At 44.1% G+C, this 24,840-nt stretch overlaps 1 protein-coding gene across 1 annotated transcript in view; it reads left to right on the top strand.

Annotated features, from left to right (window-relative positions):
* SART1 (spliceosome associated factor 1, recruiter of U4/U6.U5 tri-snRNP) overlaps nucleotides 1-24,840 on the top strand; it is a 93,589-nt gene that overhangs the window by 25,288 nt on the left and 43,461 nt on the right. The window contains exons 5-9 of the mRNA XM_033955131.1: nucleotides 2,697-2,802; nucleotides 3,899-3,976; nucleotides 4,571-4,670; nucleotides 14,266-14,411; nucleotides 22,858-23,064. Coding sequence (XP_033811022.1) covers nucleotides 2,697-2,802; nucleotides 3,899-3,976; nucleotides 4,571-4,670; nucleotides 14,266-14,411; nucleotides 22,858-23,064 — 637 coding nt within the window. The remainder of the gene's footprint in view (nucleotides 1-2,696; nucleotides 2,803-3,898; nucleotides 3,977-4,570; nucleotides 4,671-14,265; nucleotides 14,412-22,857; nucleotides 23,065-24,840) is intronic.

The following is a 24,840-nucleotide window of genomic DNA, read 5'->3' as shown; positions in this document are numbered from 1 at the left end:
CAAATCGCCACAGACGCGGGGACAAATCCTTTCACCGACTGCAAAAACGGTGAATAGATTTGTCCCCGCAGGCCAATGTCCCCCCCTCTAGGAACCGCAATTTACCTGTGTTTTCACCGTGCTCCTCATTTGTCAGATCAACCCTTCCTGCCAATAGAACCCGCCCCCCCCCCGACGATCGCCCTCACTGGTAGGAGGGTGCCCAACCCCTCCTGCCGGCACCCCCAACGGCCCCCTATATCGCCAATAGGAGGGTGCCCAACCCCTCCTGCCGGTCCCTCCCCCAACAAACCCCGCCATCCCGAAACACCACCCTTAGTCTTACTTTCCAAGTTGGACCGGACAGCTCCTCGCTCGTCTGGCCAGCAGGCCTGCCTCCGTCCAAATGAGGCGGGCCCGCCCCTCCCCTCCCCTGCCTAACCCACAGGATCCTAGGGCCTGATTGGCCCAAGCACCTAAGGCCCCTTCTATAGCGGGAGTGGCTTTAGGTGCCTAGACCAATCAGGCCCTAGGATCCTGTGGGTTGGGCAGGGTAGGGGCGGGCCCGCCTCATTTGGACGGAGGCAAGCCTGCTGGCCATACGTGTGAGGAGCCGTCCGGTCCAACTTGGAAAGTAAGACTAAGGGGGTTCCGGGGTGGGAGGGTTCGTTGGGGGGGGGGTCCAGCAGGAGGGGTTGGGTACCCTCCTGCCGGTGATCTTAGGGGAGGCCATTGGGAGGACCGGCAGGAGGGGTTGGGTACCCTTCTGCTGCGATTGTCGGGAGGGCCGTTGGGGGGGGTCTACAGGAGGGGTTGGGTGCCCTCCTGCCGTGATCGCTGGGGGGAGGGGAGACTTGCAGCCGTAGCCGCGGTCACTATGCTAATCACGGCAGGGAGATCTTTGCCGCGATTAGGTACAGCGGCCGCGTCTACTTACCATATAGGCTAACATTGTAAGCATTTAAAGTACATGTCGTGTTTGTTTTTGCATTGCTAGCCCCAGGGGTGGTGGAAGATTAGTGATTGAAAAACTGTATGAAAAATAACTATTTTAAATTTAGTGATCAAAATGTGTCAGTTTTGAGAATTTATATTAATTAATTTTTTCTCTGCGTGTTTTGTTTTTGTATAGTTATTAACTAATATTTAACTAAGTTTTAAAGTTTTAAAGTTTTAAAGAATGTTTCCTTTATACGTAAATAAAGAAAAGTGAATGGGATTGCAGTGGCGGTGACGGGGCGGTGAATGGGGTGGCAGTGGCGGTGACGGGGCGGTGAAGAGGATGGTGAGACGGGGACGGGGCGGTGACGGGGATGGTGAGACGGGGACGGGGCGGTGACGGGGATGGTGAGACGGGGACGGGGCGGTGACGGAGACCAATTTTTTCACCGTGTCATTCTCTAACTTGGATCCTATCAGTTATCCTCTCCTCTTGAAAAAGCCTTCATTTGAAAGACTTACCGTATGACTTCATCTCTTCACTACCTCATTTAGACAGAAGTCTTCTCACTCTCTATCACCTGTATACACTGAGTCAGTGAATTCCTCTCTCTACTACGTGATCCAGCTTACACAACATTTCTTATGATATAGTTGTTCTTCTAACTCTTCTCCTCTTCCTACCAGAAGTAGTTCATATTCTCATCTCAACCAGTCTATAAATTTTCCTGCCTTCTTCCCCAAAGAATGATCTCATCCTAGAAAAGCTGTATTCCACTCATTGGACTGCTTCAAACTCAACCTTTCAAAACTACAACTTGTCTATTCCTGTCTTTCAGTCCCAGTGGACTAGGAGTTCCTGTAATCAACACGACAGTCATTCCAAAGTTTGCATTCTGCATATTATTCTGCCATGTTCAGTTGTATTACAGCACACAAACTAAAAACAATGGCAGCCTCAGTGGTTCACTCCGTTATTCTCCTTTTGGAGACTTTTATGAAGCAGACTCTAGGTCCCCAATCCATACTTTCACATCCCATTTTTGTCTGGAGTCTAATTCCAGATGAGATAGTTCGGCCAAGCAGTTCTTCAAGAATTATTTTCTATTTAGTCGCCTACTTCCCTCCATCCCATTTGTAGTAGCTAGGGAGTCTCATCTGTGAGAATGAGCTGCCTGCTTGCCTCGGATAAAGCACTGGCACTTATCTGTAACGGATGTTATCCAGGGACAGGAGGCAGATATTCTCACAACCCTCCTTTCTGCCCTAGTTGGCTTCTTAGCTTGTGTACTGAACTTATGATCCTGTGAGCTGACGTCGGACGGGAAGGCACTCATGCATGCGCGGTACGGGTGGTCTCGAGACTTATAAAGAAGTTAAAGTGACAGTACACTTTTGTATTGTCCGTACCGGGGCTTTGTGGATGTCATCGCCCATCTGTGAGAATATCTGCCTGCTGTCCCTGCAGTTGTTCAGATAAGGAGACTCTGTATTTGTATAATAGCTGTGATTTGCTCATGGCAGAATCCCATGGCCAGTATCTACTATGTATCTGAGTGACACTGCAGTCATTTATATCACAGCCTAAAGTTGAAAATTAATATCAGATATGCACTTGCCTAAAAGCCCAATGATGAATAGCACCACTTCAGTAAGGGCACAAAAGAAATTTAAGTAGCGCTTTGGGTGTATGAAGTCTTGTGAAAAAAGTTAGTTATAATCTATGTTTGTTTTCTTTGTAAATTCATATATAACAAATCACATTTCTCTCCTGGCAGGAAGATTAAATCCTTGGGAGAAGATGAGCTCTGGCTCGATGATACAGCAGCCTGGATTGAAAGAAGCCGTATGCTCCAGCTTGAAAGGGAGATGGCAGATAAAAGGGTAGGCAGAGAAAAGAGAAGTGCTTTCACTGTTGATTTTCCTTTGTTTTCTCTAGAGTTCTCTTCTTCCTGGTGAGAGGGGTTTTAAAAAATGTTTGAGTGGCAGTAGCAGCAGGATTCACGACCGTGATGACAGCCGGGCACTCACCTAAATTAGCCGGGCGGAGCGCTCGACTAAAAAGCGCTAGGGAGAATACTGATATATATCTTTTATATTTTTTACATATTTAGTATTCTGTGGTTTATCTGTTTTATATTATATATTTTATATCTTATTGTTTACATTTTATAATTACTTTTGTCTTATTTTTTATCAATGTTTAGTTGGGTCCCCTGAGGAGTGTGAGGTTGGATGCAGAGCCTGGCAGGGAGAATTTAGTTCAGAATGTTTTTTTCTTTGTTTTCCTCCTCTAAATCTAGGATGCGTCTTATCAGGTGCATCTTATGGATCGAAAAATACGGTATGTACTTACCTTGGTACGCTCTTTTCCAGTATATAGGTGAGGCATTCTAGACCCACACTCCTTACTGCGCCTGCCTACTGTTTCTATCTGTTTATGCTTCTCTAAGGTGATACTTGGATGCCCATCAGCCCTTGAGGGCCGGGAAGAATTGGTATATATGATTCAGTATTATATGGGAGCAGTTTCTGAGCTCCTTTGCAGTTTGTGTTGGCGGTTAACATTACTGTTGAGTTACTTTTTGAGCAGAACAGTTGGTTTAAGCCTGTTGCTACAGGTGCCTCTACTTCATGTGTATTGGGTGGCTCTCTGTGGTTGACTACTAACTATAGGTGGAGTTAGAGAACCCAGTTAAGTACAGCAGAGGCATAGTGAAAAATCTGGAGTGGATTCCTTCTGTAGCAGCATGCTGCTTTGGGGAAATAACCCGTTTGTCTAGGATGTCTCACCTATCTATTGGAAAAGAACTTACTAGGGTAAGCACATCTCTTTTTCATAGTTCATTACCTCAGATTGATATGTATAGTGCCTGCTGCATGTATTTTGTTCTGAACATGTCTCTGGGATCTCACACTTGCTGTACACCAATTAATCTTGTGAACCTCCACCTCTGTTCTGCCTGTCTGTTTTGTATAGGCGAAGCTTCTAGAAGAAATGGAAGAAGAATTTGGAATTAGTGGACTCATGAAGGAGGAGTTCAGGCATGCAAAAGAGGTGAGTATCCAAAGGAAAGGTCATATATTCCCCGCTGCAATCCCTGATGAAATCCCTCAGGTAACTCCAACCTCTTATATATTCCTTCCCCATGTAACTCCATTCTCTTATGTAACATTTCTCTTCATGCAGTCTGTAATCCTGCAACTCCAATCTTTTATGTAATATTTCCTCTTCATGCATTCTGTAATTCGCTGATTGTCCAGCCTTCTTTCAATGTGAACCGCCTAGAAGTCATTTGATTATGGCGGTATAGAAAAATAAAGTTATTATTATTATTATTATTATATATGGCCTAGGTTTGCTTGTGGGTGAAAGGAATGTGAAGTGTCATCAGATCGTGCTGGAAGCTGGAGTATGATTGCACTCACTGAATGCTTGGCAGGGAGAAATAATAAAGGGCTATGCAGAATGGAGATTGAGAAAATAAGGAAACCATGAGACCTTTTCTCATTTTCTTTTGTCTTTGTACCTCTCCAAAACTTAGTTGGTGCCTTTTGATGTGTGCTAGCATCATCTACAGTTACGGTGTTGGAGATAGCATCTCTAATTTGAGATTTGCCTTTAAGAAACTTTTTTGTTTTATTTCTGCAGAGTAGGTACACTGCCAAAGATCTTCAGGGACTAACGGTGGAACACAACAGAGACTCTTTCAGGGAAGGCGAAACCATCATTCTTACCCTCAAAGACAAAGGTAGGAACAACAGAACCTAAGCATGACTTTGAGAATACCAGTTGGGGAGGGAGTAGTTGACATTTAAACAGTGCTATAGATCCTGGGAGTCCTCAGGTCTCTTCTTGGTTTTGTAACATCTACAGTACATCCTGAAGTTGAGAAAAAAGAAAGTGCTACCAAATACCAAATGCACGTATTATTTAAAATGAAAAGACCTATTATGCTAGAGCGCTCTTTTTGTACAACTCCATTCTATTCCTGAACTCTCAGGTAGTCAGTCCCATCTCACGAGATCTCTTGTAGGAAGCTTTATTTGCATAGGTTTGCTCCTCCTCTCTTACTTCTAGACCACCCTCCAACTTCCAGTTGTCCTCCTACAAGTGTGACAGTAGGAGCTATTCTTTTCTGCTCATGTTATTTATTCTTTTAACTTCAGTATTTCTTGTTAAATATTCATTGGTATGTGATGGCTTTCCAAATGAGGCCCATCAATGATTGGTTTCGAGGTACCTCTTATTTCTCAGTCACTACACTAGAATTGTCATTGTTATCCCCTTATCATGTTAGTTATTTATTACATGTTACGACACCGGCCCTCTGCTTTATGGTGGCAAACTACCCCATCTTTGCCCCGGCGAGACGGACATGACGCTGGGTCTGTTGCTGTTTGAAATTGTCACCTAAGATTTCTCCTTTTCTCTCGCTTCAGGGAAATGGAGATTTCTTGCCGGGTATGCAATTGGTTGCTTTTCAAAGGTGGGCCACATTAGGTTTAAGGTTTATTACATTACATTACAGATTTCTATTCCACCATTACCTTTCGGTTCAAAGCGGATTACAAAAAGAGTTATGGAAGAAGGGTTACAATGTTAGATCAGAGAAGGTTTCCAAGAGAGGGAAAAGTAGGATCTGGGGTTTATCTTCCAAATGTATACAGAAGGGGGTCAATTGGCTTCTTTTACATCTTTGCAACGTACCTTTGGACTTATTGGACTAGATGTCTTTGCCTATTTGCAAGACAGACATTATGCTTGTCATTTGACCGACACATGTCAGGAAATACTTTCGGAGATGTTTAGCTTGTCTGCACAACAACTGATTCCGCTTCGTTTTCATCATGTGGGCATTCGAGATTGTCAACCAGGCCCCAACTTTACTATATTGGCAGCAACTTGGGCAGAGGATCTCCAATATGAGCTTACTGCTTGCCAGGTACAGCAAGTGGTGAAAAATTTGAGGACTGTGTCCACCAATGTTCTAAACTGGGAAATGCAGCTTAAATTTATTCTACGCCTATATATTTCACCCACGCGAGCATGTCGGATGGGCATTACCCAGGATCATCATTGCCTGAAATGTAGTCAGGCCCATACCTCGCTGGGTCATATGTTCTGGGCCTGCCCATATATTCTCCAATTCTGGCAGCAATTGGGTCATTATCCTACCTCACTTTGGGGTAGACGGTGGACTCTGACTCTAAGAGCGTTATTTGAGTTTCATACTATTGCCTCACCCAAACCTAAGGGACTTTCAGCTTTTGTGACTCGAGTGATCCTACTGGGCAAAAAAGCAATTTTATCCCAGTGGCTGGCCAGAGAACCACTGACTTATAGTCAATGGAGATCTTTAATGATTATGCATGCTTCTTTGGAGCGACAACACTTTTCTGAGCTGAACACTGGCCCTGTTCACAGATTCTGTTGGATTTAGGAGCGCTTCTGGCAGAGTTTTACACCAGTTGCTCAAAGTTGTCTGTTGAACTTATAGCTTGAGTATTCTTTATCTCCTGTCCTCGGGATTCCTTTGGTTATGTTTGGGGGGTGGGGGGGGGAGTTGGGGGGAGGAGAGGTTATCTTTGTGCATAATTGTAAGTGTTATGCTTTGTATTGCTGCTGTTATTTACTTGCACACTAAATTTAATAAATACATTTAAACATAACTTCAGTATTTCTTCACTACTTGGTATGTGGGGAATGTGTGGCACAGTGGTTAGAACTACAGCCTTAAATCCTGAGGTTGTGGGTTCAAATCCCTCGCTACTCCTTATGACCCTGGGCAAGTCACTTAATCTCATCATTGTCCCATGAACACTAGATAGAGTTTGAGCCCACCAGGACAGATAGGGAAATATGATAAAAGTATCTGAATGTAAACCACTTAGGATATAAGTGGTATATAAATAATTAAATAAAAATAAATGTTTTCTTTTTTTGTGCTGTAGAGGATCCTCTTGGAGGACATTTTTGGCTGCAGGAGATTGCAGGAGGCGTAGAGTCCGCTTTCAGAGGGTTGAACAGCCTGGATTCACAGTTTTGAAGCTCTGGAACCATTCCCCTGAGAGCATAACTCGCCTCAGGTTCGTCCACTAGTGGGTTTGAGTGCAGGTTGTGTGGCTCTGTGGCAGTTTATAAGGATCAGGGCCAACTGGCTCCTCCCTCCGCCCATTAGTGTACGCAGATTCTGGGAGAGGTGGAAGTCTTTGCCCAAAACGTTGGGCCTGGGAAGCAGAAGAAACTGGCAGTCCAGGTTCCAGGCTAGTTGAGGCAGAGGATCTCCCTGTAAGCTGTTTCTCATCTTCCATCTTGCAGCTCCTAGCACACAGCATGGCACAATGAGTAACAGGCTGACAGCCTGTGAGATCGATTTTGTGGGGTGTCCAAAATCGGGTTTGGGCGGTTTGAAGATTAGTCCTAGATCTCCCCCTCAAATCCCTAAAATCACCATTTTTAAAGTTTTCAATGTGGGTTTCTCGGGCTGTTGTAGCGCTAAAATCGCTCCCACAGTGGCCATCTTAGATTTCCCAATTAGGATTTAGAAGCTTTTATCTGCCTCAAAACACCTCGTTTTTGTTTAAAACCGGGTAGGATGGACTTAGGGTAGGATACTTCGGATTCGTGCCCTATTTGTGGCAGATGGCCATCTGAGGAGCATCTGTGTTTCACATGTTGCTTGGTTCTTGAGCAGGGGGAAAGGGGGGGAGGCAGTAGCACCTAATTTAGCCCCCACTCACCTTTCGGAGAGTTCTGGTGCCCAATCCATCCAAGGATCATCCAAAAAGGTCCAAGTATGAGCCTGGGAGCAATACAAGTGCATCCTTGGTGAAGTGCAGCTGTGATTCTGTGCTGAAATATCGCAAAAGCTCAAAACAAGGTCTGGAGGGGTCCTTTGCCCCCTCAGGGACAATGATTTCCCCCTGAATTTATTAATATAACGTTTGATCAAAAAGAGTTCCTTGAATCTGTCCAGTATTGTGTTCCTGTTAGTGCCAGGGATCTCTTCCTGCAAGAGTGCAGGTCCCCAGTAGCAGAGCCATGCGCAGTCAGGGGACGATTCAGATGATCTGGATCCTGTTTTATGCCTTTACTTTTTCTGGCAGGCACTTCCATAGTGGGAGATGATGCTGCAATCACAGAGCTGCAGGGCCCAGATTTGGGGGACTTTCTGGATCTGGAAGAGGACCCCATTATGCGGAGACTGTTCCGACCATCAGTGCTGGTAGGAATGATTGTAATTCCTCCAAGAGTTAAAATGGGATACTCCTCAGACCTTGTCAGTGTGCTGTTCCCTTATGAATAGCACAAAGCCACAGTCTTCCTGTTTTCTAGACCATTTGGATATGCTGGAAGGACCTCTGCAAGTGGCTAAGGCTATGACTCAGCCCTTTGTTTCCCCAAGGGTGGATTTTCTAGGTGGTGCAGGTTGCTCAGCACTCTTCTCTCCCTAGTGAAGGTGATGTGGTGTTGAAGAATGCCCAAGACCACAGATTAGATTTTGTGCTCAAACAGCTTTTTGACTCTGCAGCCTCTGGTTTGAAGACAGTTGCAGCAGCATTTTTTGTCGCCAGAACCTGGCATGCCAAGAGGCATTAACATGTGGATAGGGATCTTACATTTTTGGAATGAATCTCTTGACTGATGTCCCATATGACCTGTTCAGAGTTGTAAGCAAGCTGTTGGCTTATTCTCTCTGCACACCAGATGCTGTGGATTAGACAGTGGTGTGATGAATTTTTGTTCAAGTCAACTCTGAGTAAGCTGCCAGTAAAAGTCTGGATGATCTTATGGCTAGTGTAAAAGTCTGTACACCTATGTCCTCGCCAAACAGCAGGCCTCAATCCTCTAAGGGATTGGGGCGCACTACTTTTCATGCCTCCAGGAGATATTGTCAATATTCTGGAGGTCTCTTGGTCCAAAGATTGGAGGAGCTAGGCGCCTGCAATATTCAGGAGCAAGCATTCTACTTCTGCTGCATAGAAGCAATTATGATACCAGGCCAATGGCCAGGCCTCCATGCTTCAGAGGGAGGTTTTTTGGCATTTTAGAGAAGTAGGCAGAGATCACAGCAGATCTCTGTGTGCTGGACGCTGGATCTTCTACGAGAGTTTTATTGTCCCCTTCCAGAGCTTTTTCTATACTCCCCAGTGGGGAAACCAGAAAAAGAAACATAGAAACATAGAAATAGACGGCAGATAAAGGCCACAGCACATCTAGTCTGCCCACCCCAATGACCCTCCCCTACCTTTCTCTGTGAATAGATCCCACGTGTCTATCCCATTTGGCCTTAAAATCAGGCACGCTGCTGGCCTCAATAACCTGAAGTGGAAGACTATTCCAGCGATCAACCACTCTTTCAGTGAAAAAGAATTTCCTGTTGTCCCCGTGCAGTTTCCTGCCCCTGATTTTCCACGGATGCCCCCTTGTTGCCGCAGGACCCTTGAAAAAGAAGATATCTTCTTCCACCTCGATGCGGCCCGTGAGATACTTGAATGTCTCGATCATGTCACCCCTCTCTCTGCATTCCTCGAGTGAGTACAGCTGCAACTTATCCAGCTGTTCCTCGTACGGGAGATCCTTGAGTCCCGAGACCATCCGGGTGGCCATTCTCTGGACCGACTCCAGTCTCAGCACATCCTTACTTTAATGCGGCCTCCAGAATTGCACACAGTATTCCAGGTGGGGCCTCACCATGGATCTATACAATGGCATAATGACTTCAGGCTTACGGCTGACGAAACTCCTGCATATGCAACCTATGATTTGCCTTGCCTTGGATGAAGCTTGCTCCACTTGATTGGCAGTCTTCGTGTTCTCACTGACGATCACCCCTAAGTCTCGTTCTGCTTCAGTTCTTGTTAGGATCTCGCCATTAAGGGTGTAAGTCTTGCATGGATTTTGGCTGCCCAGGTGCATGACTTTGCATTTTTTGGCATTGAAGCTGAGTTGCCAGGACCTAGACCAGCGCTCCAGTAGGAGTAGTTCGTGCATCATGTTGTCGGACATTGAATTTATGTCTGTTGTGCTTTTGCCCACTACATTGCTTAGTTTGGCGTCATCGGCGAATAATGTTATTTTACCTTGCAGCCCTTCTGCCAAGTCTCTTATAAAGATGTTAAATAGGATCGGGCCTAGGACCGAGCCCTGTGGCACTCCACTGATTACCTCCTTCATTTCGGAGGGGGTGCCGTTCACCACTACCCTCTGAAGCCTACCTCCAAGCCAGTTCCCAACTCATTTCGTCAATGTGTCGCCCAATCCTATAGAACTCATCTTGCTCAGCAACCTGCGGTGTGGTACACTATCGAATGCTTTACTGAAGTCCAGGTATACGATGTCCAGGGACTCCCCAACATCCAGCTTCCTCGTCACCTAGTCAAAGAAGCTGATCAGGTTGGATTGGCAGGATCTCCCCTTAGTAAATCCATGTTGACGGGGATCCCATAGATTCTCCTTGTTCAGGATCGTATCCAATTGGCGTTTGATTAGAATTTCCATTAGTTTGCACACTATTGATGTGAGACTCACTGGTCTGTAGTTTGCTGTCTCCATCTTGGAGCCTTTCTTGTGGAGTGGAATGACGTTAGCCTTTGGTAGTTAAGGTTAGTAGAAGCAATTCCGTGCTGTGTTGTGGGCGAAATCTGAACTGCATATGATGGAAGCAGGATTGCTTCTTATTATAGGTTGAGAGCTGTTAACTTACATGTGTTTCTAAAAGTTTGGTGAGTATTGAAATGCCAGCAATAGAACTGTAATTTGTAGGATTTGATAATCAGAGTTTGAGGCCTTGGGAATAGGGGTGAGTACAACATGGCCCATTTGGGGTAGAATATGGCTATGGTATAATAGAGTGTTCAGAAAGTGAGTGAACCAAGCAGTGATATGATTCGGGGCGTTGGCTAATAACCAGCTGAAGCATTTGTCAAGGATGCTGCTACAGGAGGGAGAGTTTCTTTAGAAGTTTATCTGTGCCAGAATTTTCTAGTGATACTTAGTCTTAATAGAAGTATAGAGCCTTCCTCACCCTAAGACATCATTCCAGCAATTCACCTGTTATTTTCACCTCATAGATGCTACCATACTAATTTTGGGCTCATCCCTCCCCCAAATCAGCTGTACTTGACTAAGCCACTGAATACAAAAATAATTGTGATGCACATATCCCAAAGCTAACATATTCTAGTTAATAAATTCAAAATAAAACCATTTTTTCTACCTTGTTGACTAGATGTTTTGTTATTCCATCATCTTGGTCCCAGTTTCTCTTTCTGTTTTTTCTCTATCTTCAACTAATTCTCTTTCCAGTGTCTGCTGTCCATTTTTTTCTCCTCTTCTCTATTGATCACTACCCTCTGTCGCCTTTCACTCAACCAGTTTCTGACCCAGCCTGTCACTTTGGGACCCATCCCAAGGGCACTCAGTTTATTTATTAGACGTCTGTGTGGAAACTGTCAAAGCCTTTGCTAAAATCTAAATACACCACATCTAGTGCACATCCTCTATCCAATTTTCTGGTCATCCAGTCAAAGAAATTGATCAGATTTGTCTCCTTCCCATTCCAGTGGTCTGATATAATAATAACGATAATTTTAATCTTATATACCGCCAAACTCATGGTAGTTTGAGGCGGTTTACAATAAGAAGAGCTGGACAATCAGCGACATAGTTACAATGTAGAATCAATGAATACAAGTATACAGAATAGGAGAGATAATGAACAAAAAATTTCTTAGGTAGCAAATCGGTTAAACAGTTTCGTTTTTACTAATTTTCTAAAACTAAAATAGGATGAGTAGAGAATGACACGGGGAAAAAATCTGTCCCTGTCACTGCACCGTCCCCGGCCCACCGTCCCCTTCACTGCCATCCCATTCACCACACCGTCACCGTCCCCGCAGCATCCATACAAGCCTCAGTACTGCAATATTTAGCTTATTCCTCCTTATAAATCAAAGTTTTGGCTGCTGAACTGGAGAAAGAGATGTTCAGCTGGCAGGGCTTTGTTTATACATTTTTATCAACACAACTAATATAGTACTTTATCCTGAAGCAAAAAAGAAAAAGAAATAGAATTTTTTTTTTCTACCTTTGTTGTCTGGTTTCTGCTTTCCTCATCTTCTCATTCAATTCCTTCCATCCACTGACTCTCTTCTCGCTGCGTCTTCCATTTGTCATAATATTTACTTAAGAAGTACCAAGGAGTTGTCGAGATCTTAGGTGATAGATGTTGGGTAATAAGAATTACCAAAGAGAAGTTGAGATCTTAAGGTGATAAGTGTTGGGTAAATTAGAAGCATTTTAGACGTTGTTGGGTAGTTAGAAGCGCATTGGGGTGTATTAAGGGTATAGAGAGGGTTGGAGGGGATTGGGTAGGGATTGGTTGTGCTAGATGGGTTTTATGTATTTTTTGAAGAGTATGGTTTTAATATCTTTCTTGAAGGTTTTGTAGTCTGTGGTTGATGATAACAGAATGGTGATTTGTCTGTCCAGTTTAGCTGCTTTGGAGGCTATTAGGTTGTCATAGCAAACTCCAAAGGAATGAAGTTGCTGAACCTTTGAAAGTAGTGAGACTAGTAAAGATTCTGTACTGAAATGAGGTCTAAATCCAAATTGGCAAGGTAAAATAATGGAAAATCTCTCCAAATATGATGAAAACTGAGCTGATATAATAGACTAACATTTTGGTCAGTAGAAGAATATTCGCTATATTTCCATAACTAGATGGTGAAGATGGGTCTAGACCTGCTTTTTTCAGTAATGGGGTCAAAACAATATGACCCATCTCTACAGAGAATAAACCTGAGCGCAAAGCAGAATTTATATACTGAGAAAACAAAATTCATCATAGCCATATCTACCAACTTCACATAGATTCCTTAACCCTGAGGGGAACCAACTTTCCAGTCTCTCCTACTATTATAATTCTTTGTGTTCTTGGGTCAGCCCAAGTGGATCTTGTTGTACACAAAGGTTTCAACACACTATGGAAACTTAGATCCATAAGAAAATACTTTTAATTGGCACCATTCCAACTCCTAGTCCAAGCACTAGTCCTAAGCATCCTAGAATACTGCAACATTGTATATACTTAGGTTGAAGATTAGCCTAACTGTGGTGTTTTGGATGATGCATAGTCTCCAGAAGTGTCTTTGTAATCCCGCTAAGATAAGTCAACCACATAACCTTGTTCTATCAAAAACTACACTGGCTGACGGTAGAGGGATGAGTGCTCTTCAAATCCGGCTGCCTCTTTTACAAAGCATTATATGGCCTACTGCCCAACTAGCTGACTAATCAATTCATATTTACCGGACCTGGCCGATCCATACATCCATCAATCATTCTTCACCTTTCTCTCAAAGGTTGCATCCAGAAGATTCATCAACAGACTCCTATACCATGCTCCCTCCAGAGACCCAGAATTGAACCTACTGGTCAAAGTATCAGTCTACTACATGCACTTTTAGAAAGATGCTAAAAAAACACTTATTCTCTAAATTCAGCAGTCCCTTTTAAAATACTTTCAGATGTATCCACAACTGTTAACCACTCTTGCCAAGTTATGATAAAGCTCACTGTTAACTGCTGTTGCCAAGTTACGATAAAGTTCACTGTTAACTGCTCTTGTCAAGCTATGTGGTAGCTCTATGTCATTGGTCAGCTCTACCTCTTTGTAAATCTATACCACCAACCTCCTCTAATTCCACTGTTATCCTCTTTTGCCACGTTATGTTTAGTTCACTGACTGTGGTCAGTTGTATCTCTTTTGTAAACCGCATAGAACCAAAAGGCTTATGTGATATATAATTAAAAATTTGTTTTGTTTTTCCAAATGTTTGATTTGTTGTGATGTTGCATAATATGAGCAGATTAGACATGTTTTTTGGGGAGTTTCCCCATATTCTGCCCTCCTGTGGCCTCTGCATGAATGGCTGTCTGCTTTGTCACACACTGGAAGTTGGAGGGTAGGCTAGAGGTAAGAGAGGAGGAGCAAAACTATGCAAATAAGGCTTCCTATAAGAGATCTTGCAAGATGGGATTGACTACCCGAGAGTTCAGGACTAGAGTGTGGGTTTACAAGAAAGAAAATTACCAAGGTAAGAACCTAATCTTTCCTTATGAATGTCATTTCCTTATGAATGAGTTTCTTCAGCATCTTTGAAAACAATGAATGTTTATTTTCCCTGCTGATAATTTGATCTTTCTGGAGTTCCGATCTTTCTTTTCCTTCTCTTTCTCCTGTTCCTCCTCCTCCCCCTCTCCCCAACCTGCACTTGCCAGGGGTTTCTGTTGTGCTAGGGCTGCCAAATAGCATTTAATAGCTTATGCTTGAATTTCAGGTGTTCTGGATGAGGAAGGTAGTGACGTTCTGCTAAATGTTAACTTGGTGGATAATGAGAAGGCCAGGAGGAACGTGGAGCTGAAGAAAAAGAAACCAGAGTACAAACCATATGAGGAAGAAGAGAGTGTGGAAGACATGGCCATAGTGAGTTTGTCATTTAGTGAAGGCATATTTTCTTCCTTAAAAATATCTTTTCTTAACGCTTTCCACCTGTAGATGATCTTATATTGGTATATTTGTGCTCTTAGGGTATCTAATTTACTCAGTCTATATTAATGCCTTTCTCTTTTTGACTAAGGTATGTTATTTCTTTCTTTTCACTGCATAATTCTGCATATTTGCCATTTTATTATGTCTATACTCCTTTCCCTTCCTTTAAAATTTTTTTTCTAGGTTTCAGCGTGGTTCAAATGAATCATTAGACAACGTGAGACAGTGTCCTCAATTGTCAAATTTGGGGGGATGGCAACAAGTACACCTAGATGCCCCTGTGCCAGCAAATTCACTTTGCTCCAAGTATTTTTCAAATGTTCTGCAACTGTTTGCTCTGAATACCTACATGAACAGGTGTCGCACCCCTCAGCCCTTACTTCCATCTCTGGAGGAGTCCAAGGAAGTAATTATCAGTCACAAAAATTATAGTTTAAACATTCAAGATCTTGGGAGTTCTTCCAACCAAGAATATCTCTGAATTGCAAGTGACGGGTAATTTTATTGGGTTTATTACAACATTTAAGGAAATAATTAAACATATGTAGTTGATACATCTTCCAATTGAATTACAATTGTTTCATTAAGATCCAGTGATAAATTGCATATTCCAGCAATGTTCTTTTGGTTAGTTTTGATTACATGATTTTTTTCCAATCTTATTTCATTGTTTCATTAAGATCCAGTGATAAATTGAATTCTCCAGAAATGTTCTTTTGGTTAGTTTTGATAACATGATTTCTTTCCAATCCGTTTGTCGGCCATTCCTGATGTGATTCGCTTTTTGCGGGCGGCCAAGTTGCTCAGGCCTCCCCTACGGCTCTCTGTTCCCTCTTGGGATCTCAATCTGGTTCTCTCTGTTTTGGTGCGCCCGCCTTTCGAGCCGTTGGATGGCTGTTCTTTGAAGGACCTTACTCTGAAGGCGGTCTTTTTGGTGGCCATTACTTCCGCTAGGCGTGTTTCTGAGCTACAGGCTTTCTCTTGTAGGGCTCCCTTCTTGGAGTTTTCTAGGGAGCGGGTTGTCTTGCGGCCTGTTCCTTCCTTTCTGCCGAAAGTAGTTTCTCCTTTTCATGTCAATCAATCGGTGGTCCTCCCAGTCTTGGGTAGTCGGGAGGGCTCTTCTGAGCAACGGCAGCTGCGCAAGTTGGATGTCGGTCGGGTCCTTCGCTCTTATGTGCAGCGGACCCAGGAAGTCCGGAAATCCGATCATCTCTTTGTCCTTCTGGCGGGTCCTCGTCGGGGGGCTGGCGCTTCTAAGGCTACTATTGCGCGCTGGATCAAGGAGACGATTGCTTCCTCTTATCTTCTGAGACAGAAGCCTGTTCCAGGGTTTCTCAAGGCTCATTCCACTCGGGGTCAGGCAGCTTCTTGGGCTGAGTCGTCGCTCGTGCCTCCAGTGGATATTTGTAAGGCTGCGGTTTGGTCCTCCTTGCATTCCTTTGTTAGACATTATCGGGTAGACGTTCAGGTGTGTCGGGACGCGGTGTTCGGTGAGCGTGTTCTGGTATCGGCCCTGCGGGGGTCCCGCCCGTGAGAGGGACTGCTTTGGTACGTCCCATTTGTAAAGATTAACCTCTACTGGTCTGGAGAGTGCTAAAGAAGGAGAAATTAGGTTCTTACCTGCTAATTTACTTTCTTTTAGCTTCTCCAGACCAGTAGAGGTCCCCACCCTGTCTGTCTGTTGTTGTTGTTGTTGTTGGGGCTGTTTCGCGGGCAGTTTTTGTTTTTTGCTGTGGGTTCTAGTATTTTTCTAGGGCCGGGGAGCATTAAAGAACAGCGGCTGTGGCTCGGCTGGCTTAGCTGGCGAGCTGTGGGGACATTTTCCTTCGGGTATTTCTCCTCTGCATTTTCCAACAGCATTTGGGTATGTTAGTTGTTACTCCTGTTCGGAGTATTGTATTCTTTCTGTTTTCCAGTTCTTGGTTCTGCTTGGCTATTCGGCAGACTGAGGTAAATAGAGAAGGGAGTATATTATATACTGTCCCACAGTTTTGTTTTCAGTCTCCACCTGCTGGTCATGATTGGATATATACCCATTTGTAAAGATTAACCTCTACTGGTCTGGAGAAGCTAAAAGAAAGTAAATTAGCAGGTAAGAACCTAATTTCTCCTTCTGTCCTAATATAAAGAGGTAAGGAATTTCATATTGTAGGGGCCATAATTACGAACGAGATAGCCTGACTTGTGCTAATAATTTTCAAAGATGGTATATGAAGTAGATACTGAGAAGAGGATCTTAAAGCTCTTATAGGTTCATGTGAAATAATAAGTTTATGAATAAAGGCCAGTTCTGTGGTGGTTTGAGCCTTGAAAGACAGGATAGCTATTTTATATATGATATGTGTGATATTGGCAACCAGTAAGCTGTTTTTAGTAGTGGAGTGACATGGTCGAATTTCTTTTTGTTTGTAATAATTTTTATGGCTGTGTTTTGTATCAATTGTAGTCGTCGGATATCTTTTTGGTAGATACCCTTATACAGTGCATTACAGTAATCGAGCTTAGATATGGCAAGAGAATGTATTAGAGTATTGAGGGTCTAGAATGTTTGCAAGAGAATGGATCATCCTTTAGTCTAATGAAACAATTTTTTACTACAGAGCTAATTTGTGGGCGATAAGTTAATTTGTTATCTATTATTACACCAAAAATTCCTGCTGGGAGCTCTTTCTAGTGATTCATAGGATGGTTTCATCATTTTTACCTAAAATGTTTATCACTATCATGTCAACCAGGTAGTTTTCTTTACTAGTGTTTCTTGTTGGAGGAACTGATGGAATCTCTGGTCAACTACATTAGCTGGATGTTCAGAATATTAAAACTGTATCTCAGTTGCCAGTACCTGTTAGAGATCAGACATCTTTCTTCTGTTGGGAGGACCGAGGAAATGTGAGGGCGGGTCTACCATGGATCTTAGGCTACCATGACATGTTGGATCAAGGAGGCTAATTTCTAATGGCTTAATTTCTAATTTTTAATATGGCTTTAGAGGGGCTTTGTACAGATCCCAGGACGCAGGCATCATCTTGAGCAGAATACATTTTAGGTCCTCCACAGGAAATATGCAGAACAGCCACTTGGTCAACACTTGTGAATTACCATAGGTTGAATGTTCAGGCTCAATGGGATGTGGCTTTTGAGGCAATTGCATTATAAGAATGTTAGGCTGGGACTCACCCTCAGATACTGTTTTGGTACTCCCTATGCGTCTGGACTGGTCTGGAGAGGGAGAAGAAATTTAGATGTTAACTGCTAATTTTCTTTCTTTAAGTTCTCTTCTCTGGGTCAAGTCAAGAACCTACTCATTCCAACCTAGTCCTGTTGGTGCATATGCTTACCAATTCATGTCAAGGCAGGAAGAGTCAATCCTACTGAGTTTCTATTTGGCAATGTATTTTGTTCCTTTGGAATACTGGAGTCCCCAAGAGTCAATCCTACTGAGTTTCTATTTGGCAATGTATTTTGTTCCTTTGGAATACTGGAGTCTCCAAGAGTTGGGATCAGCTGGTTTGTTTACTTTTGATATAGGAAAGCTAGCTGGTATAGGGCTGCACTGGATTACATTACATTACATGAGTATTTATGGCTAATATGCTCCAGAAGGAGTTCAATGCAATTTACAATTTAGAAGAGCCTGGCCATGTCCAAGATTTACATTATATCATTAGAGTTCAGGTAGGGTTTTGTGTCGGTAGGACTTTTAGGATTTGAAATAGTTTTTTGGTGTCTTGGGTTTCTGTGCCTATTTGGTCGGTATAGTGTGCTTTTCTCTTTTCCTTTAATTGTGTTTTGTATTGTTTGTTAATTTTTTTCCAGGCGGTTTTCAAATGTTCTAGGTTAGTTTTTCTCCATTTTCTTTCTAGTTGTCTACATTGTCTTTTGAGTAGTAGTAGTTCGTTGTCAAACCATTGGTCAGAGCGTCTGCTGGTTCTAGTTTTGGTTTGCAGTGGGGCTAGTTCATCAAGGGTGTTGGTGCTCAATTTATCCCAATGTGAAATGAAATCCTTGGGGTTGCTTTCTTGGATTGTTTCGTCTATTTTAGTCCAGAATTTGGTGGGTTCTATGTGTTTACGTGATGTGTAGGTTATTTTTTTTTGGCTTTTGGTGTGGTTTTGTTTTTGGTCCAGTTGATGTTGAAGGTATATGTGTAGTGGTCTGACCAGAGGGAGCGGGACCATGTTCCATTGGATGTACAAATTTCTGTTCGGGATGGTTGTTGGATCATGAAGGCTACGATGTCTAATTGGTGACCTTTCTCGTGCGTGGTATGTGGATTTAATATTTGGAAGTATAAGGCGTTGAGAAATGAGAGAAAGTTATCTACTTGTTTGGAAGATTGGCCTTCAAGGTGGAGGTTTAGATCTGCTAGTATTAGGTTGTAAGCTGCTGTTAGTGAGTTTTGATACATGAAGTCTTCAAATTCAGTTCTTGCAGAATTCCAGTTTTCTGGTGTTAAGTAGCAGAGCATGCAGTTTAGAGCAGTGTTCTTCAACCTTTTTATACCCGTGGACCGGCAGAAATAAAAGAATTATTTTGTGGACCGGCAAACTACTAGGACTAAAATTTAAAAACCCCGTTTACGCCCCATCTCCGCGAGCTCGGTCCCCGCAAACCATCTGATCCCAGCTGCACAAGCCGCAATTATGATTTTATATTGAACGTATTTTATTAAAGTATAAAAATAAATAATATTCTGAACAATTGTGATTTTATAAATACAAATATACAGAGCACGGACCAACAAAACCCCTGTCTCCTCTCCCCTTTACATATATCCCCTCTACTATCAAGAAAACTGAACAAGCCAAGTTATCATGCTAACAGAATACTACAGTCCCCAGTTATGTCTCTAGCAGGATAAGTTATGTCTCTAGCAGGATATATAATTCAAACCTGATATATTCTAATGACAAAATAGAAATAAAATTATTTTTTTCTACCTTTTGTTGTCTCTGGTTTCTGCTTTCATCTTCTTTTCACTCTTTTCCTTCCAGCATCTGCCCGTTCCATCCAATGTCTGCCCTCTCCCCCTTCCATATGTATCTGACTTCTTTCTATGCCCCTCTTCCTTGTCCATCCTCCTCTCTCCTTTTTACATCATTCATTCCAGCTTCACTGCCTTCTTCATTTTTATCTCTCCTACACCAGATCTAGCATCTTTATCCCTCTCTCATTTCTCTGCTGACCCCCTTTCTCATCCCTCTCTCTCCCCTTTCTCTCATCTGATCTCTCCATTCCACCCTGACCCCCTTCCCCTCCTGTAATCTCCCTGCCAGCTGTTTCCTTCCTTTTTTTCTTTCTCCCTACCCTCCTTCCTTTTTTTTCTTCTCCTTTCCCTCCTCCCTCTATCCAACATTAACTCTCTTCCCATCCCTTTCCCTCCTCCCTCCCAGCAGCATCTCTCCTTCTTCTCTCTTCCCTCCTCCCTCTATCCAACATTAACTCTCTTCCCATCCCTTTCCCTCCTCCCCTCCCAGCAGCATCTCTCCTTCTTCTCCCTTCCCTCCTCCCTCTATCCAACAGTAACTCTCTTCCCATCCCTTTCCCTCCTCCCCTCCCAGCAGTATCTCTCCTTCTTCTCCCTTCCCTCCTCCCTCTATCCAATATTAACTCTCTTCCCATACCTTTCCCTCCTCCCCTTCCATCAGCATCTCTCCTTCTTCTCCCTTCCCTCCTCCCTCTATCCAACATTAACTCTCTTCCCATCCCTTTCCCTCCTCCCCTCCCAGCAGCATCTCTCCTTCTAACTCCCTTCAAGTCCAGTAACAGCTCTCCCTTTTCCAGACCTTCCCAGCCTCCTACAGTGGCTTCCTCCCCTTCCAGCAGCTCTCGGTACTTGCCTGCAGGAAGTTGCCGGTAAATCACTGCCCTGGCAAATTGGAGAGCTGGTGGGAGGGGAGACAGCCACTGTGAAGGCTCCCCAGGATCTTGTTCGTACATGCTGACCATCTCCCTCCACCTGCACCTGAATCTGCAGCTCTCTCCGGTCTAATCGCAACTTCCCCGCGGCCCTCTTCAGCAACTCGGCAGGGGTGGCGATCACGACACGCTGCCGACGTCGGGACCTTCACTCTCTGAGTCCCGCCTATTTTGTTTCAACTTCCTGTTTCCGAACAGGCGAGACTCACAGAGGGAAGGCCCCGACGTTGGCAGCCTATCTTGATCGCCTGAGGCTGGGAGGAACATTAATCAGCAGGAACCGCAGTCGGCAGGAAATTTAACTGCCGACTTGATCTCGCCGGCCCTGTGCGGACCGGCAGAAATTTTCTGCGGACCGACACCGGTCCGCGGACCGGCAGTTGAAGAACTGTGGTTTAGAGTGTCTTTTAGTGTGGTTCCTGAGAGTTGACGGGCTAAAAGGTCCATGTATGGGGTGGATGTTTTTTCAGATGTATTAAGGGTTAGGGTGTCTTTGGTTAAGATTGCTAATCCTCCTCCTCTTTTTTTTTTTTTCTCTCTGCAAACCACTGTTATTTTGTATCCCTGTGGGCAGACTTCAGTTATTCTAGGATCTGTGTCAGAGGTTAGCCAGGTTTCTGTGAGGAAGAGACAGTCCAGGTTTTCATTTATTATCCAGTTTTTTATAAGGTCTGTTTTTGGGCCTATGGCTCTGATGTTTAAGTATGCGCATGAAAGTGTAGTGGTTCTTGTATGAAAATTGTGAGATTTTTGGGGGTAGATGAGTGGTTTAGAGTGAGGGTGAGGTTTGGTCTTAGGGTGTGTTGGTCTTCTTCCCCGTGCTGGTGTGATGGGTTGTTGAATGTTGGTTTGTTGATTCAAATTTCTGTCTGTTGATATTCTCCTGTTTGGGTGGTGGATTTTTGTTTGTAGGTAAGAAGTTGTGTGCTACTGCCCCCCAGCTGGTTATAAGAAGGATAATCAGTAGGGTATTCTGGGCTTGTGAGAGTAGCTTCATTTTGGTGGCTTAGGAAGGGTACCGATGGAGGTGAGGTTTTCGGAGGTTAAGATATATACAACGGAAGGATTAAAAAAAAATTATATATATATATATATATATTTTTTAATCCTTCCGTTGTATCAGGGTGGGTAGGGATAGGAGAGTTTGTTGGTTTGAGTTTCTGTCTGTTTATGGTGGTGCTGAAGTGATACTGAAGTGTGAGAGGGGTTTGGGACTTTGAGAATCCTTATTTAGTTAGGATTTAGTTCGCTTCATGGTCGCTTCGCAAAAGCGCTCACTAAGGCGCCTTTGATTTGTGCCTTAGATAGTGCACCGAGCGGCTACGCGCCATTAGGCGCTGAGCCTTTTAACTGGTTCAGCAGAGGGGAAGAGGCGGAGGGCGCTCCCACGCCGTAGCAACCTCCCCATTATGTGCTTGTCCCGATGAGGACGGCGGGTCCCAAAAAAAAGGTAAAACTAAAATAAGAAAGTAAATTAAATTAAATGAAGAGGGTCCCGCTGAGCCTTCCAACTGGCTCAGCGGATTTAACGTCAGGGGAGGGGTGGAGTTCACTCCCACGCCGTAGAACCTCCCCAGAATCTTTCTATCCCTCCCATCCCCCTGTGCAGCAGAACCTTTGCCAGCTCCCATCCCTCGTGCAGCAGAACCCTTTGCCCAGCTTCTATCCTTCCCTCCCTCCCATCCCTCGTGCAGCAGAACCCTTTGCCCAGCTTCTATCCTTCCCTCCCTCCCATCCCTCGTGCAGCAGAACCCTTTGCCAAGCTTCTATCCTTCCCTCCTATCCCTCGTGCAGCAGAACCCTTTGCCAAGCTTCTATCCTTCCCTCCCATCCCTCGTGCAGCAGAACCCTTTGCCCAGCTTCCATCCTTTCCTCCCTCCCATCCCTCGTGCAGCAGAACCTTTAAGCACCCGCTGCCGCCTCTGCTGTGCATCTGAACCGCCTAACCCCCGCTGACTCTCCATCCTTCCCTCCCAACTGATCCGCTCCAACCGCAACCATAAATACCTTCTGGCAGAGGAGCATCGGACTAGCAGCACTCACAGGCTGCTTCGCGGCCTTCTCACTGGGACCTTCTGACATCATCAGTAACACAGCACACAGAAGGCCCCAGTGAGAAGGCCATGAAGCAGCCTGTGAGTGCTGCTGGCCCGATGCTCCTCTGCTGGAAGGTATTTATGGTCACGGTCGGCGGGGATCGATTGGGAGAGAAGGATGGAGAGTCAGCGAGGGTTCGGCGGTTCAGCTGTGTGGCAGGGGGTGGGTCGGGGGAAGCATGGCTGCCTACGACTAAGGCTTATTTTTGGGGTAGGTCTTATTTTCGGGGAAACACGGTATATTCAGTAAAGATTTGAAAACTGGAAAAAAAGAAATAATGCATTGTTCTTATCTGCTGCTTTAAGAAGCTTGACTGTAAATGTGGACTCTTACTTTTGATTTGTTTCTCCCTCCCTTGTTTTAGTTCAAGCAGAAGACCATTCTTTCCAAATATGATGAGGAGATTGATGGGGAGAAGAAGAAATCATTCAAACTGGATTCAGGAGGGGTGGCAGATGGCTCCTGGGAGAAAGAATTGCAAAGCATTCGAGATGCCCTGTGGCAGCAGGCCCAGACACTGGATATGCCACAACTCCGCCAGGCCTCAGAGTACTACACCCCTGAAGAAATGGTAGGCAGTGCTCCCTTATCTTTACCCTGTGTGTCTGAAGAAACCGTAGGCAGATATTCTTTCTCTCTGTGATTGCATGAGGTTCAGGAATATTAACCGGTGGCAGGATGGAAAATTCCTAGGTAGCTGGCCAACTTGATGGAAAAATAAATCTCCAGACAACAAAGGTTAAAAAAGGTATTTATTGCCTGACATATGTTAGCTTTGTATCGTGTTCAACAGAAAATGCATTTCTAGTTTTATTTCTCCAGTGTTGAAGTACTTGCTATGGTTGATGGGGGGGTTCCCCAAGCACCACCAGCTGAGGACCTCCTCCAAAGGTGGCCAGAACTTTCCTCCATCAAGAACAGCAGTTGCTGTTAGCATCCTTGCACTACAGAGGTATCAGCATCTGTGAATCAAGGGTGTTAATGCTGCCTGCCAAGCTTAGCAAAAGGGACCCTTGGCCACCTTCAGAGGAAGTCCTCAGCTGACATAGCTTGAGGGTCCTCATCAGCTGGAGTATTTATATTTTATATTTACATTAGAGGCTCTGACAGAGACTCATTTACAAAGCATGCATTCTTCCCAATTAATATTTCCAAATAAATAAAAAAATAAAATGTCTCTACCAGAGTCTTTAATTCAGTCACACAAATGAAATAACTACTTCTAAAGTTTATGGGGATTGGCAGGAATGGAAGAGATTACTTGCAGGGACGGATTCAATTCCAGCAGGGATGGGTTTTGATTTCTGTTCCTGCATATCTCTCTACTCTACTCCCTCCATCCCAAACATTGGAGCACCTCTATCCTCACCCACTGCATCCTTCCCTCCCCCTTCCGAAAGGTAACAGCCACTCCTTCCAGAACCACCCACCCAAGCATTAGTAGCTCCACTTCTCCAAGGTGCCACCACAGGTCATAGCAGCATTTTGAGATTAGAGCTGGTATGGGCAGAAGTGACCAGGGATGGATCCTGCATCAGCTTCACTGCCAGACCACAGGTAGGTCAGGGGGCCCTGGAGCTGGGTGAAGGAGGATGCAATGAGTGTGGGTACCCTAATGGGTCCAGATTATCCAACAACCTGTCAGTCCTGATTTGTCTAGTAATTGGGACACTACTGGTTTATACACACACATGCATGTATGCACGCAAATAGAAGAATTTTGGGCCTGTTTGGTTTTCACTTTTTACCTCTCCAGCACAAGGCCACAGTGATTTTTGGTGCCAAAATGCTGCCTTGGCAGCCATCTTGGATTTCCCAATTTTTTTATTAAAGTTCTCTAAAAGCTTCACGTAACTTCATTTTTGTCTCAAAACTGTCAGGGATAGAGTCCCCTGGCTTAACCCTAATCATGCCAGGTATGAACATGTACTATATTAACTTGCAAAGTTGAAGGGTTAATACATTCAAATCTAAGTATAGTCAATAGTGTTAAAAGTTAAAAATGACCCGGTGAAGACTGAATGCATAAATCCAGTTGTTATGAAAATTGTTGAACATCTGGTGGCATTTCTGAGGGCTTGAAGATTAATATTCAATAGAAGGTAATTAAGGGGTGGTCAAAGGGAGACCATCTCCTAACATTGGTTTGATATATACCCTCTACTAAACTAAATATTTTGAAACGCAAGATATTAATCTAGTCTCTTCAAAGCACTTGCAGAGAGTTTTGGTACCCCTTCCTTGCAGAGAGTTTTGGTACCCCTTCCTTGCAGAGAGTTTTGGTACCCCTTCCTTGCAGAGAGTTTTGGTACCCCTTCCTTGCAGAGAGTTTCAGTACTCCAGCCGG

Source organism: Geotrypetes seraphini, chromosome 8 (genome assembly GCF_902459505.1).
Source record: "Geotrypetes seraphini chromosome 8, aGeoSer1.1, whole genome shotgun sequence".
NCBI classification, from domain to species: Eukaryota; Metazoa; Chordata; class Amphibia; order Gymnophiona; family Dermophiidae; genus Geotrypetes; species Geotrypetes seraphini.
The sequence above is the reverse complement of the archived record's forward strand: the minus strand, read 5'-3'. Positions and strand labels throughout refer to the sequence as shown.